The 13,375-nt window shown below is 41.3% G+C and overlaps 1 protein-coding gene across 2 annotated transcripts in view; it reads left to right on the top strand.

The window, feature by feature from the left end:
• Positions 1 to 13,375, top strand: part of LOC106072637 (uncharacterized) — a 33,599-nt gene that overhangs the window by 16,029 nt on the left and 4,195 nt on the right. For both annotated transcript variants that reach the window (XM_056021848.1, XM_056021850.1), the window contains exons 8-12: positions 2,198 to 2,346; positions 4,186 to 4,393; positions 8,184 to 8,321; positions 8,698 to 8,859; positions 12,999 to 13,080. In XM_056021848.1, coding sequence (XP_055877823.1) covers positions 2,198 to 2,346; positions 4,186 to 4,393; positions 8,184 to 8,321; positions 8,698 to 8,859; positions 12,999 to 13,080 — 739 coding nt within the window. The remainder of the gene's footprint in view (positions 1 to 2,197; positions 2,347 to 4,185; positions 4,394 to 8,183; positions 8,322 to 8,697; positions 8,860 to 12,998; positions 13,081 to 13,375) is intronic.

The following is a 13,375-nucleotide window of genomic DNA, read 5'->3' as shown; positions in this document are numbered from 1 at the left end:
GCCTACAGCGGTGGAGTTGTCTACCTTCAGTTTGGTGTTACATATCAACGATCGTCAACCACGTAAACACAGCAGTTTGAAGTAGTGTTTAGTTCTGTGTGTGTGTGCGCTTTGTGTGTATGTGTGTTTTGTGTTTATAGTGTGTTGTGCTTGTGTGTATGTGTGTTTTTATTGTGTGTGTGTGTGTGCATGTTTTGTTTTGTTTTTGGGTGTGTAAAGTTTTGATATTACTTGTGTGTGTTTTTGTGTTGATTGTGCGTGTCGTAGTTTAGGTTAAAGAAATGTGTTTTTAACATCCTTAGTCATTGATCATCACAACATGGTTTAAAATATTAGCATTACACTAGTCTGACACACATGGGGCTTACACGACACACCGGATTCTAAGCTCACTGACTTGATACTAATCCGACACACCTGATTCTAAGCTCACTGACTTGATACTAATCCGACACACCTGATTCTAAGCTCACTGACTTGATACTAATCCGACACACCTGATTCTAAGCTCACTGACTTGATACTGATCCGACACACCTGATTCTAAGCTCACTGACTTGATACTAATCCGACACACCTGATTCTAAGCTCACTGACTTGATACTAATCCGACACACCTGATTCTAAGCTCACTGACTTGATACTAATCCGACACACCTGATTCTAAGCTCACTGACTTGATACTAATCCGACACACCTGATTCTAAACTCACTGACTTAATACTAATCCGACACACCTGATTCTAAGCTCACTGACTTGATACTAATCCGACACACCTGATTCTAAGCTCACTGACTTGATACTAATCCGACACACCTGATTCTAAGCTCACTGACTTGATACTAATCCGACACACCTGATTCTTAGCTCACTGACTTGATGCTAATCCGATACACCTGATTCTAAGCTCACTGACTTGATACTAATCCGACACACCTGATTCTAAGCTCACTGACTTGATACTAATCCGACACACCTGATTCTAAGCTCACTGACTTGATACTAATCCGACACACCTGATTCTAAGCTCACTGACTTGATACTAATCCGACACACCTGATTCTAAGCTCACTGACTTGATACTAATCCGACACACCTGATTCTAAACTCACTGACTTAATACTAATCCGACACACCTGATTCTAAGCTCACTGACTTGATACTAATCCGACACACCTGATTCTAAGCTCACTGACTTGATACTAATCCGACACACCTGATTCTAAGCTCACTGACTTGATACTAATCCGACACACCTGATTCTTAGCTCACTGACTTGATGCTAATCCGATACACCTGATTCTAAGCTCACTGACTTGATACTAATCCGACACACCTGATTCTAAGCTCACTGACTTGATACTAATCCGACACACCTGATTCTAAGCTCACTGACTTGATACTAATCCGACACACCTGATTCTAAGCTCACTGACTTGATACTAATCCGACACACCTGATTCTAAGCTCACTGACTTGATACTAATCCGACACACCTGATTCTAAGCTCACTGACTTGATACTAATCCGACACACCTGATTCTTAGCTCACTGACTTGATGCTAATCCGATACACCTGATTCTAAGCTCACTGACTTGATACTAATCCGACACACCTGATTCTAAGCTCACTGACTTGATACTAATCCGACACACCTGATTCTAAGCTCACTGACTTGATACTAATCCGACACACCTGATTCTAAGCTCACTGACTTGATACTAATCCGACACACCTGATTCTAAGCTCACTGACTTGATACTAATCCGACACACCTGATTCTAAGCTCACTGACTTGATACTAATCCGACACACCTAATTCTAAGCTCACTGACTTGATACTAATCCGACACACCTGATTCTAAGCTCACTGACTTGATACTAATCCGACACACCTAATTCTAAGCTCACTGACTTGATACTAATCCGACACACCTGATTCTAAGCTCACTGACTTGATACTAATCCGACACACCTGATTCTAAACTCACTGACTTGATACTAATCCGACACACCTGATTCTAACCCGACTGGCCTGATACTAATCCAAAACACCTGATACTAACCTGACAAGTATGACATAAATCTGAAACACCTGACACTCACTTGACACACCTAACTCTAATCAGACACATCTGACAACCCATTAAAATGTATTCAATACAAGTTCTCATTACATTCTGGCATCAACTTAGTTCCAGAAAGGCTTCAAAAGTCTCTAATTGTGGAACTGAACAGGACTAGTGTATTTATACATTGGAACAGTGGGGTGAATCAAACATATGAATACGTATTGTTCTACTGTGCGGACCCGCCTGAGAGCCGTTTTGATGACCATTGCAAGGTAATTAGTTATAATTACTCGCTTTGATATTATACCCAATATGATTTAGCTTTGGTAATATTGATTTGTTTAGCATCAGAACTAATATTTTAGTTTACTTAAGACTTGAAGTAAATATCATCAGTATTTCCATTTGAAAAATGTATCCACATTATCTGGAGAAGTGCGAGATTTTTTTTTTTTTATATAATGCGAGGGAGAGCAGCTGATGGCTATGTAAAGAAGTACATAGCTAGAGCAAAGCTTTTTGAATGAGGCCTGACCTACTTATTTCTTGAATGAGGCCTAAGCTACTCATCTCTTGAATGAAGCCTAACCTACTCATCTTTTGAATGAGGCTTAGTCTACTCATTTCTTGAATGAGGCTTAGTCTACTAATTTCTAGAATGAGGCTTAGTCTACTCATTTCTAGAATGAGGCTTAGTCTACTCATTTCTTGAATGTGGCTTAGTCTACTCATTTCTAGAATGAGGCCTAGTCTACTCATTCCTTGAATGAGGCCTAGTCTACTAATTTCTAGAATAAGGCTTAACTACTCATGCGTAGTGGAGGCGCGGTGGCTGAGCGGTAAAGGGCTTGGGTCCGGGGTTCGAATCCTGGTGAAGACTGGGATTTTTAACTTCAGGATCTTCGGGCGCCTCTGAGTCCACCCAGCTCTAATGGGTACCTAACGTTAGTTGGGGAAAAGTAAAGGCGGTTGGTCGTTGTACGGGCCGCATGACACCCTCGTAAACTGTAGGCCACAGAAACAGATGACCTTTACATCATCTGCCCTATAGACCACAAGGTCTGAAAGGGGAACCTTTTTACTGTGCTGTGTAGACAGCACTCAAATGCAGTAGTTTGCGTCTTGTTCTTTTATGTACATTGTGTAGTATTGACTGAAAAAGTTGGTCCTTATTTTGATGACCCTCACCACCACCCGCACATTACTAGCTACGCCTCTGCCTAACCTACTCACGCCTTGAATAGATGCTAAGACTTTTAAAACTATCTACTAAAAATGTTTATCTTCCTTTAATTATAAATTGCAAACATTCGTTCAAAATCAAAGAGAATTACCTCCCTGCGGGGCGCGGTGGTCGAATGGTTAAGTGCTTGGCTTCCGAACCTGAGTTCCCGGGTTCGAATCTCAGTGAAGACTGGGATTTTGAATTTCGGGATTTTTGGGGCGCCCCTGAGTCCACCCAACTCTAATGGGTAACTGACTTTAGTTGGGGAAAGTAAAGGCGGTTGGTCGTTGTGCTGGCCACATGACACCCTGCTCGTTAACCGTTGGCCAAAAAAAAAAAACAGATGACCTTAACATCATCTGCCCCATAGATCGCAAGGTCTGAAAGGGGTAACGTTACTTTTACATCCTACGAAATTACAAGAGAAGATGTAGTTAGGCATGTTAATTAGGGACTCAAACATTGCTACATGGCTGCCTGGCCGTGCGGTTTGCGCGCTGGACTGCCGTTCGGATTTATCGACGGTCGAGGGTTCAAACCCTGCCCGCTCCCATCCCCCCGTCGTCCTGCTGGAGGTTTGGACTAGGAAGTAAACTCTCTTCAACTCTGAAGGAACATCCGAAACATGTAAAACAGTTTTCATCATTGGCTTTCTGGCTGTTTCAAGCCATCCGTTCCATGCTTTAATGTCATTAAAAAAAATAATCACCTGTATTGATTTTTCTCTGCCTAAGGAATAAGAAATGTGTCGTTTTGATGATTTGATTTTGTTTTGTGGTTCATTGTTTGATGAATAATTGCAACTGTAATCTTCAATTCTGGACTACATCTTACACAATAACATGAAAACATATTCACTATTCTGTTCAATGTGTGTTCCATATAGACAACAATAAATAGGCAACAATTGCCTAGAGGAGACTCAGAGATAACTCTACCGTACGCCAGTCTCCTGGGAGACAACTCTAACCGGTCATTAGTGGACTTGACTTTGGTGGCGTATAGATTTGGTCTGGCCATGTATGACAAGCTACAGGACCTGACGTCACCTATTTTTTGGGCGGAGTGTTACTACAATCTGACGGCGGCACTAGGTATGTATCACTTAAATCAGTGATACCCAAAATACTCCCGCGGGCCAGATCCGGCCCGCGACGTGGTTCCATCCGGCCCGCCGAAATGTTGGCACAATGTGTAGAAAATCCCCCATTCAAAAAAAAAAAAAAGGTTGACAAATGTATCTTTATCTACGGTACGACCCCCAATTTTTTTTTTTAGTTAATTGGTACTATGACCTTTAATATTTGTATGCTGATTAAATATGACTCTAAAAACTAAAAGTACAATCTATCAGAAAAGGTGAACGAATCTTTACTTTTTGCGGAACAAAATAATTAGCTAATTTATTTGAAAGTGGAAGAAAGTGTGACTGTTTAAAAAAAGAAAAATACGTAAACGTTATTATAAAACAAATATGGCGGCATTCTCGATTTAAGCCGCGAATAAAAGATAGTTTAACTATGCCTACAGAGTGTAGATCGATAGGAATATTTACTAAAAAGAGACAAGAAAATGAGTCGGTTGTAAAGCTAGCTATCAAGTTGCTCATATTTTAAGTACGGTACAGAAATTAGGCCGTTATCTGACTCGTGAAAAAAAAAAAAGCTACAAATATACAATTCATTAATGTAAGTACTTAATATAGATCCAAGGGTTTCTAATCAAATAACTTCAAATTCAGGTCAATTTCCTGTCGTTCGTATACGTTTTCGTTGATGTGGCCCGCGACACGAGTGCTGGAGATTAAAATAGCCCGCGGGTCAAATGAGGTTGTGGCATCACTGACTTACATCAAGACCAACATTTCTTGACAGCCTGAACACTGTTATGGTACGATTAGGAATGAATTATTTGTTTCGGAAAAGGGGGAAGTTTAGACTTAGAGACAATGACGTGACTAGTAAAAAACAAGAATTTTTTTTAGGAGATAGTGAAATATTAGCTGATGTAAACAGACTAATTTAAGGCGCCTTCTAGAGAGGAAGCTTGTTATGAACGTAGAAAGCTGACATTCGATGGTTCCCTTCATTACTATTATACTTCTTGTTCGACATTCAGTATCAGCGTCGATGGAGTTAATATTAATTGTTCGGCCTTTCGACGGTGTTTATGGATTTTGTCGAGAGTTACCTCCGTTTGGTTTATCTGCATTAGGCACCGCGGAAGCGCCTAACAACATTGACTTGTGACGTCGCAACCTGTGGACAGTTTAGACCAATAGCTTTTTTTTACGTCACATGTCTATTGGTCTAAACTGTCCACAGGTTGCGACGTCGCAAGTCAGTGTTGAGGCGTTGTGTAAGGATTGGTCTCCCTTAAATTGGCAAAATTTAAGTCATTGGTTAATATGCATGACTAAATGCATGACGCGTAGGACGTAATCATCTTCTTTTTTTTGAAGCAACGTCTGTATTAGATAAGATAAATAGTCTATAGCTACTTTCACTTTGAAAAGGCAAAAAAAGGGTGGTGTTATGGAGGTTAGCGATTGGTTAGTGAATAATGCAACATAGGTGGCGTTGTCGTCACGTGGTCTTAGTTTGGGGAGACGACTCCAGAACGTAAGACTGAAAGGTTGTGTTATTGTAGTGAGTTAGATTTTGTTAAAGAATATTATTACTAAAGTCTACTACAGTTATTTGATCTCATTTCAATTTGATTTTGTTTATATTATTAAAAAAGTGTTATTAACAAAGGGAAGTTATTCAATTTATTTGAAGTTTTTATTAGTTAAGATCTATTACGCTTACAACAGACGGTCGACTGGGTAAGATGATCTTTTGCGAGATGCGCGGCCTGCAAGGCAAATTATTTTTATCTTACAATATTTTATTTTATATATGGCTCCTTTTGTCTCGAAAGACAATGGATGCGCCCAGATGAGTCACTGGTTTTGGCTTAATCTTGAGACGGGGCAGAATCTGGTGTGGCTAATCAAGCCAATTCTAGAACGGCAGACTTTGCCACTATTCGTACATGTTTATGCCTCTGATTCAGGGCTAGCGGGCAGGGCAGCTTTCTTTTTTTTCCCTCTTGATTAAGGCCGCTTCAATTCTTTTGTTCTCAGCAAGGGTTGTCCCAGCACGCACTCTCGTGTCTCGCTTGCAGACATCTCTATATGTTAGTCTTGGGCGGCCCTTGGGTCTGACTCCTTCCACAAGCTCAGCATATAAGATATCTTTCGGGATTCTACCATCTGGCATGCGGGTGACATATCCGAGCCAGCGTAATCTTCTTTGTGTCAGGAGAGCATACATGCTGTTCATATTGGCCAATCTCAAAACTTCCTGATTGGAGACATGGTCCCTCCAAGAGATGCCCATTATGCGTCTCAGGCAGCGCAAGTGGAAACTATTCAATCTGTGCTCTTGGTACATGTATGTTGACCAGCTTACAATATGGCATAAGAAAAAGAGTACAACTATAGTACTTGTTTTAGAACCTTGCAATCTATGAGGCAGACGATGTAGCCTAAAGGTCAACTTTTGATCCACATTAAGATGGAGATAAGTGTGTACGCCGCAGTGGTCATAAAGCTCCACATAATTGTAGAAAATAAGCAAAATATAAAAAAATCCTTTTTTTTTCCAAAAAAGCTTATCTTAAGTAAAGAACTCCACTTAAACTATATCTCTTAAAAAAAATAAAAGTTATTTCCCTTATTCGATATTACAGACAATAATTAAATATAAATTGCTTAATTTTTTTTTTATTGATTCATGCTTTGTTGGATCATGGCATAGTTCCGTGGTTAGATAAAAAAAAATAATCTTTTAAAAATTTCAAGTTGATCCGAAAATGAGTGTGGGAGATAAAGCATAATGTGAATAATTATATACAAGGGGGCCAAACCCTGCATATTTTGCCTGCGAATAATGAAGAATTAATTCCCCTTGTCGGTATGAAACGGTACGAAACAAAATATGAAATTAATTAATTTTCCTTTTAAAATAAAATATTCCATATGCACATTTTAGAAATAAAAAAAAAAGTAAATTTTTAGGGCTTACGCAATGTAGCAAATCATGAGAATGCGAGCACACCGTAAGCGGACACTTTTTAACGGCGCAGTGTTACCAACTGTAAGTTTTAAAGTACTATGGGTAAAAATGCGAAACAAAACGGAACGTACAAAGAAGGGACGCTGTTGCCGACTCGTCGGAATATAGATCTTTTTCTCTAATGTTGAGGTCCCTTTCTTGTTGAAGTCCCCAGGACCGTGGCCACGTCAGTGCTTTCTTAACTCCGGCCCTGATAACTGTCAGTAAATAGTAGGCATCGTATCTTATATAATACAGACGTTACTTCAAAAAAGAAGATGATTACGTCCTACGCCTCATGCATTCAGTCATGCATATTAGCCAATGACCTAAACTCCGCCAAGTCACTGGTTTTCCTGGCTAGCTCAGGCAACCCATTCCATGCTCTAAAAGCACTAGGGAAGAAGGAGTATTTGTACAAATTTGTCCTAGCATATGGAATGGGAAATGTCCATTTATCTTTGTGTCTTTCAGAGTATTTTATTAAATTTTGTTCTTGTATTTGAAGATTATGGTTCAGTGTTTTATGTATAATTGCTACTTTACTTTTAAGTCTTCTATCCTGAAGGCTTTCTAAATTTAGTTTTAAGTTACAAATAGATAGTAACCGGATATACAAGTTTAGTGGACATAGAGATATAGCGCGATGTAATAATACTTCATTAATATATATGATTGTTCTGTAAATCGACACGATGTGTTTTGTTTAGAATATTCTATTATCCATTTATTTAAATCATGCATTGTATGAGTAATACATTTTTTTAACTTTCTTAATACTTAGGTGACGTAACGATAGTTGACGTCATACCAGGAGAAGAATCCGTGACGGTATCGTGGAATGTAGTGACATGTTCAAAGTCTCCGAAGATTAAAATCACACAGTACATCCTCCTGTACTGTATTCAACATTTATGTGACAGTAAGAACTGAAACCATGTTTTGTGTATAGTATTATTATTTAAATCAGTGTTTCCCAAAGTGGGATACGCGTATCCTTTGGGGTACGGGAAGAATTTTGGAGGAGGTACGTGTTGCACCTCATTAACTATGCTAATTTTTTTTTAAATACCCATTTATTATGCTCTGTTAACAAATTACCGTGTGATTTGGAAAAGGGGGGGGGGGGTGTCGAAGAGGACTCAGCATTTAGAAAATTATAAAAGGGGTGCACATTGGTCAAAAGCTTGGGAAACACTGATTTAAATTATGACATTGCAAGCGGTCAATCTAGTTATGTATTATGCAAATCTCAAATACTGTTCCTTTGAACTTTTGACTTTGATTCCTTTCCGTAGGTCCCAATACCGTTGAATTGAGTTCGACAGAATCGTTCTATACGATCCGACATCTACAAGCAGACCAAAAGTACCAAGTGGCTGTTGTCGCTCAATCCTATGACAGAATAGCAAATTATTCAATCAAGCAGTGGCGATCATTTCAACCTTTGACTGTTCCAAGTAAATAGTAATACTTTTTAACCTTCTTTTACTAGAGTAACTTTTGATACGAGTCTTACAGTCTTAAGAAGCAAGCTGCCCTGCCTCATCGTGGCGCCTGGGTGGAAACGGTCGTGAGAGGGGATGACTAGGCGAAAGGGTAGCAAATTAAAGCTACCGTGGGAGTACCTAAAAGAGGGTCCAACAGCATCCTCATTGCAGTGTGCGGGGGTTGTAAAAGAGCTCCCACAACATTTCTCAACGTCCAGGCGCCATCCCTCAAGGGGCATTTACATAAATGGTGTGTCCCGCATGGTCAGCCTGGTAGATCAAAGGAATATGGCGGGGCCCCCCGGTGTACGCGGCCTCCGACCGCGTCTCTAGTCCGCGAGTCCGGAGTGTCCGTGCCACCGGAAGTGAACGCAAAACCAAACACAAGTTTAACCCCGAGTCTCAACCCCCTCCGCCCCGTCAAACAGAACGGTGTATGCGAAGTGTACACCTTTCATTCAGGCCGGTAGAAGGGAGCTTTTGCTGGCCTTAGGGTTCCAAGTGCGATACACAGCTCTACACGACAATGTCAAGTGATTTGAACCTTTAAAAGAAATGTATAGATCGTATCTTGCTAATTACACCCTACTCGTGTCCACCTAGTCGAGCGTGCTAATTAGATATGCTTCTGGGACGGGTGCTATACTGCCTGGTCGTGCGGTTTGCGCGCTGGACTGTCGTTCAGATTTATCGATGGTCCCGGGTTCAAACCCTGCCCGCTCCCATCCCCCGTCGTCCTGCGGGAGGTTTGGACTAGGAAGTAAACTATCTTCAACTCTGAAGGAACATCGGAAACATGTCAAACATTTTTACAACAAACAAATAAAGATGCTACAGAAAGATACTGGGGGGGGGGCGTAGTGGCTGAGTCGTTAAGGGCTTGGGGTCCTGGTCTCGAATCTCGGTGAAGACTGAATTTTTTTTAATTTTGGGATTTGTAGGGCGCCACAGTGTCCACCCAACTCTAATGGGTACCTGATTTTAGTGGGGGGGGGGGGGAGTGAAGGCGGTTGGTCTTGGGAACAGACGACCTGGCCATGACCTTAACATCATTTGCCCCACAGACCACCTGGTCTGAAAGGGGGGACTTCACTTTACTTTACAGAAAGACTTACAAACACCGCCTCACGAATGAAGAGATTAGAAACAGGATTAACATATCCATTGGACACCACCGAGTGCTAACCACTGTCAGAAAATTGTAAGCTCAAACTCTATGGCCACAGCACAAGGCCCTTAGGGCTCGCAAAGACCTTCCTTCAGGGAACAGTACCAGGAAGAAAAAGAAGAAGAGGAAGACAGAGAAAGCGATGGGAAGACAACATCAAAGCATGGACAGGCCTGTCAGTGGCAAGGGACAGAGTGGAACGAAGAAAGATGGTTGACAGATCTTCTGTGGTGCCCCAAAGGTCCAACAGGGATAGGTGAAGGTGAGGGTACTATACAGAAAGCAAGTAAAACTTCTTGAACGCTTTCACCATCATGGACATACGATGGACAAGACAAAACCACAAACAGCTATTTTTTAATTTTTTTGTGCAAATACCGGTATGGACAGTATAGAGGAAGTTCTTAAAGCCAGACATTTTCGCTGGGCGGAGCACATATCTCGCATGGGGTTAACTGTATGCCAAAGGATATCTTTTTAGTGAGCTGAAAGGTGTTCGACGTAATAGAACCCCCCCCCCCCCCCGTGTAGAAATACGTCCTCTCAATACAGAACTGACCAGTGCGGAACTACCCCCCCCCCTTTTTTTACCACTAGTTAGCATTGTATAGCCCCCCCCCCTCCTCAACACTAAACTGACCAGTGTAGAACACAAACAGCCTATTACACCAAGGTTAGATCCAGCCACCAAATTATAGGCCATAAACACACATCCCAAGTTACACCCCAAACGCCGAAACAAACGTACGCAGCCATTAAGTCCAGGAACATTAAAACTGAAAGTTACACCCAAACGCCAGAACAAACACACACAGTCATAAAGTCCAGTTACATTAAAATTTGGTGTCCACGTACATCCGTTTTGAGTCGACACTCCTAACGCCCAGGGCTATTCAAATCGCTCCCGTCCGCTGTGCCATCGAGCGATGGTCCAGTCTGATAACTGGTGCATGGTTCCGCTTTCATCCTCCTTCGCCCCCCCCCCCCAGGTCGCGGGTTAAAGAAGTCAAATGAGTGAGCCCCAAATGAAAAGATTGGTCCAATTTAACAATTCTAAATTTGAAAGACTCGATGGCCATTGGATCGTCACTACTCTAACATACCGTTCCGGAACCTATAAATGCCGGAGACGAAAGTTTCAGGTTAATGCCATTCTAGATCAGAATCACTGAGAAGTTAGAAGACTTTCAAGTCAACGATTCATTTGGGAACTTGTGTGAGGCAAAGCAGGTGAGTTGGAAAAACTTTATCATTAATATTTAGTGTGTCTTCGCCTGTAACATTTATGTTCATGTATCGTTACCATGTTAACACTTGTTTGATTCCACATATTACATTTGTAAATCTCTATGAATATGTGTTCCTCATTAACTCGTCAATGTTGACTGTACTCCCAATGGTAGACATCCACCCTACAACTTAATTAATCTTATTGTCTATTTATGCATTTGTTATTCATTCATATCCATATTCATCTGGACCTACTCACGTTTAGATTATTTCCTTACCTGTGCATATGTACCTGAATATGTGCACACACATATATACATATAATTATGCTTGTTTTTTGCTATACACATACTGTGCTGTTATGTGCCCTTTTCTACCCCCCCCCTCTCCCTTCTTCTTGTCACGGTCCTCTGGTCACGAGCGACCGTAGACTTGTTTACCTGTGAGTCAATGAGGTCAGAGGGGCTACAACCCTGTAATACGGTCCCCCTGTTTCCCTCCTCATTTATGCCCCTGCCTTGTACATTTATATGTCTATTCGTAATATTATTATTATATTGTTTGTACAGCAATTATTATTAGACCTAGTGAAATGTCGTTAATATGTATCTTAGTTAGTCTGAGGGAGACGCTCCTGTCAAGGACGCGCCCCTCGCCAATTAGTCTATATGGTTTAATAATTTAGGCTTCTCTCATGTCTCATTTCATAGCCTCCTACACCAGGGCTGGCGTGTTTTGTTGCCTGAAGGCAGTCCTCAGCAGCTCTCCACACATTCCCGTTGAGGGTGAGTCACTCATCACCCTCGACCAGAACTGAAGGCATTCCAGGACCGGTCTGCACCTACTACGGGAGTAAGCCCACCGCGTGGCATCCTCATCCTCATCACACTAGTGCCTGCCTACCCGCAGGGCACCAGCAACTGGCTGCCAGCACAACGGAGCCTCAACTCACCCCACCCCGAAGGAGAATCTTGGATACAGATAAGTGAGAGACAGCCGAATAAGCAAACCATACTCGAGTTTTATGAGCAACATCCCAGTGATGATATTATCTTATAATTCGTTATAAATCAACTTGTACCCCTCATACTCATTGATTGTATTTCTTCTTAATTATTCTTTATTAAATATTTGTTCTTCCACAAAATCATTAAGCTTTGCGTCTTGCTTGTGTCTGTCCATGTGCCTATATAATACCAACAAAATATTTACCACGTTGTGGCTCTAAGACTTTACCCCTAGGAGTCGCAGGCCATCGTCCCCATCGGAAAGTGCAAACGGACAGATCGGCGGACTTATTCCACCACAACGCGTCAGAAACGCTTTTAAAGACCAGCTTAGGAGCCTACTTACCTTTGCTGACTAAGATGAAAGCATTTAGCAGCAGTCGGCTTCTGAACAAAACAGCCGGAGAGTAGTTACAAAGGCTGCAGGATACACATCCGGGATGAAAAGTAAATCCACTGCCGGAGACAGACGCAGGCCTGAAAAGAGAACCTAAATATACCACTGGCGGACAACGTGTATCGATCTGGCAAAATATGTAGGTCGCTGCTGGGTCTGCGTTGTCACGTGAAACACTGCACTCCTCATTAAGTTTTTGACTGAAGCCATAGTCTGTTAACATACATACCAATATGTCTTATCTCTATACATGACAGCAACAAAATATTATATTTATTTGCTAATGACATTATCTTATTTTTAATAGATAACTGGATAAGTTTCATGGCTGTCTCTCTTGGAACAGTTAGTACCCTTCTTGTCGGACTAATGATTATATTTGTCTACAGGTAAGTGCATTATGTATAATAATAATAATCTTTATCATCCATTAGGAAAATTGTCTTTCAATTTGTGCATCACACCAAACAAAACATTAAAAGTATAGAAAACCAAAATATACATTCACACCGAATCAGAAACCCCATTAGTAACGAAACATGCTGAGAATTAACTCCCTTAGAGCACGGAAGAGGAAGCGAGCAGTGAGTTGTAAGGTCGCCTTGTCCCCGTACAAGGACAGACTTCTTGCCACACATGGACCAGTACTCTCTCTCTCTCAATTCCTTGTCCAGATCGTCCCCC

Source organism: Biomphalaria glabrata, chromosome 2, assembly GCF_947242115.1.
Source record: "Biomphalaria glabrata chromosome 2, xgBioGlab47.1, whole genome shotgun sequence".
Lineage (NCBI taxonomy): Eukaryota > Metazoa > Mollusca > Gastropoda > Planorbidae > Biomphalaria > Biomphalaria glabrata.
The sequence above is the reverse complement of the archived record's forward strand: the minus strand, read 5'-3'. Positions and strand labels throughout refer to the sequence as shown.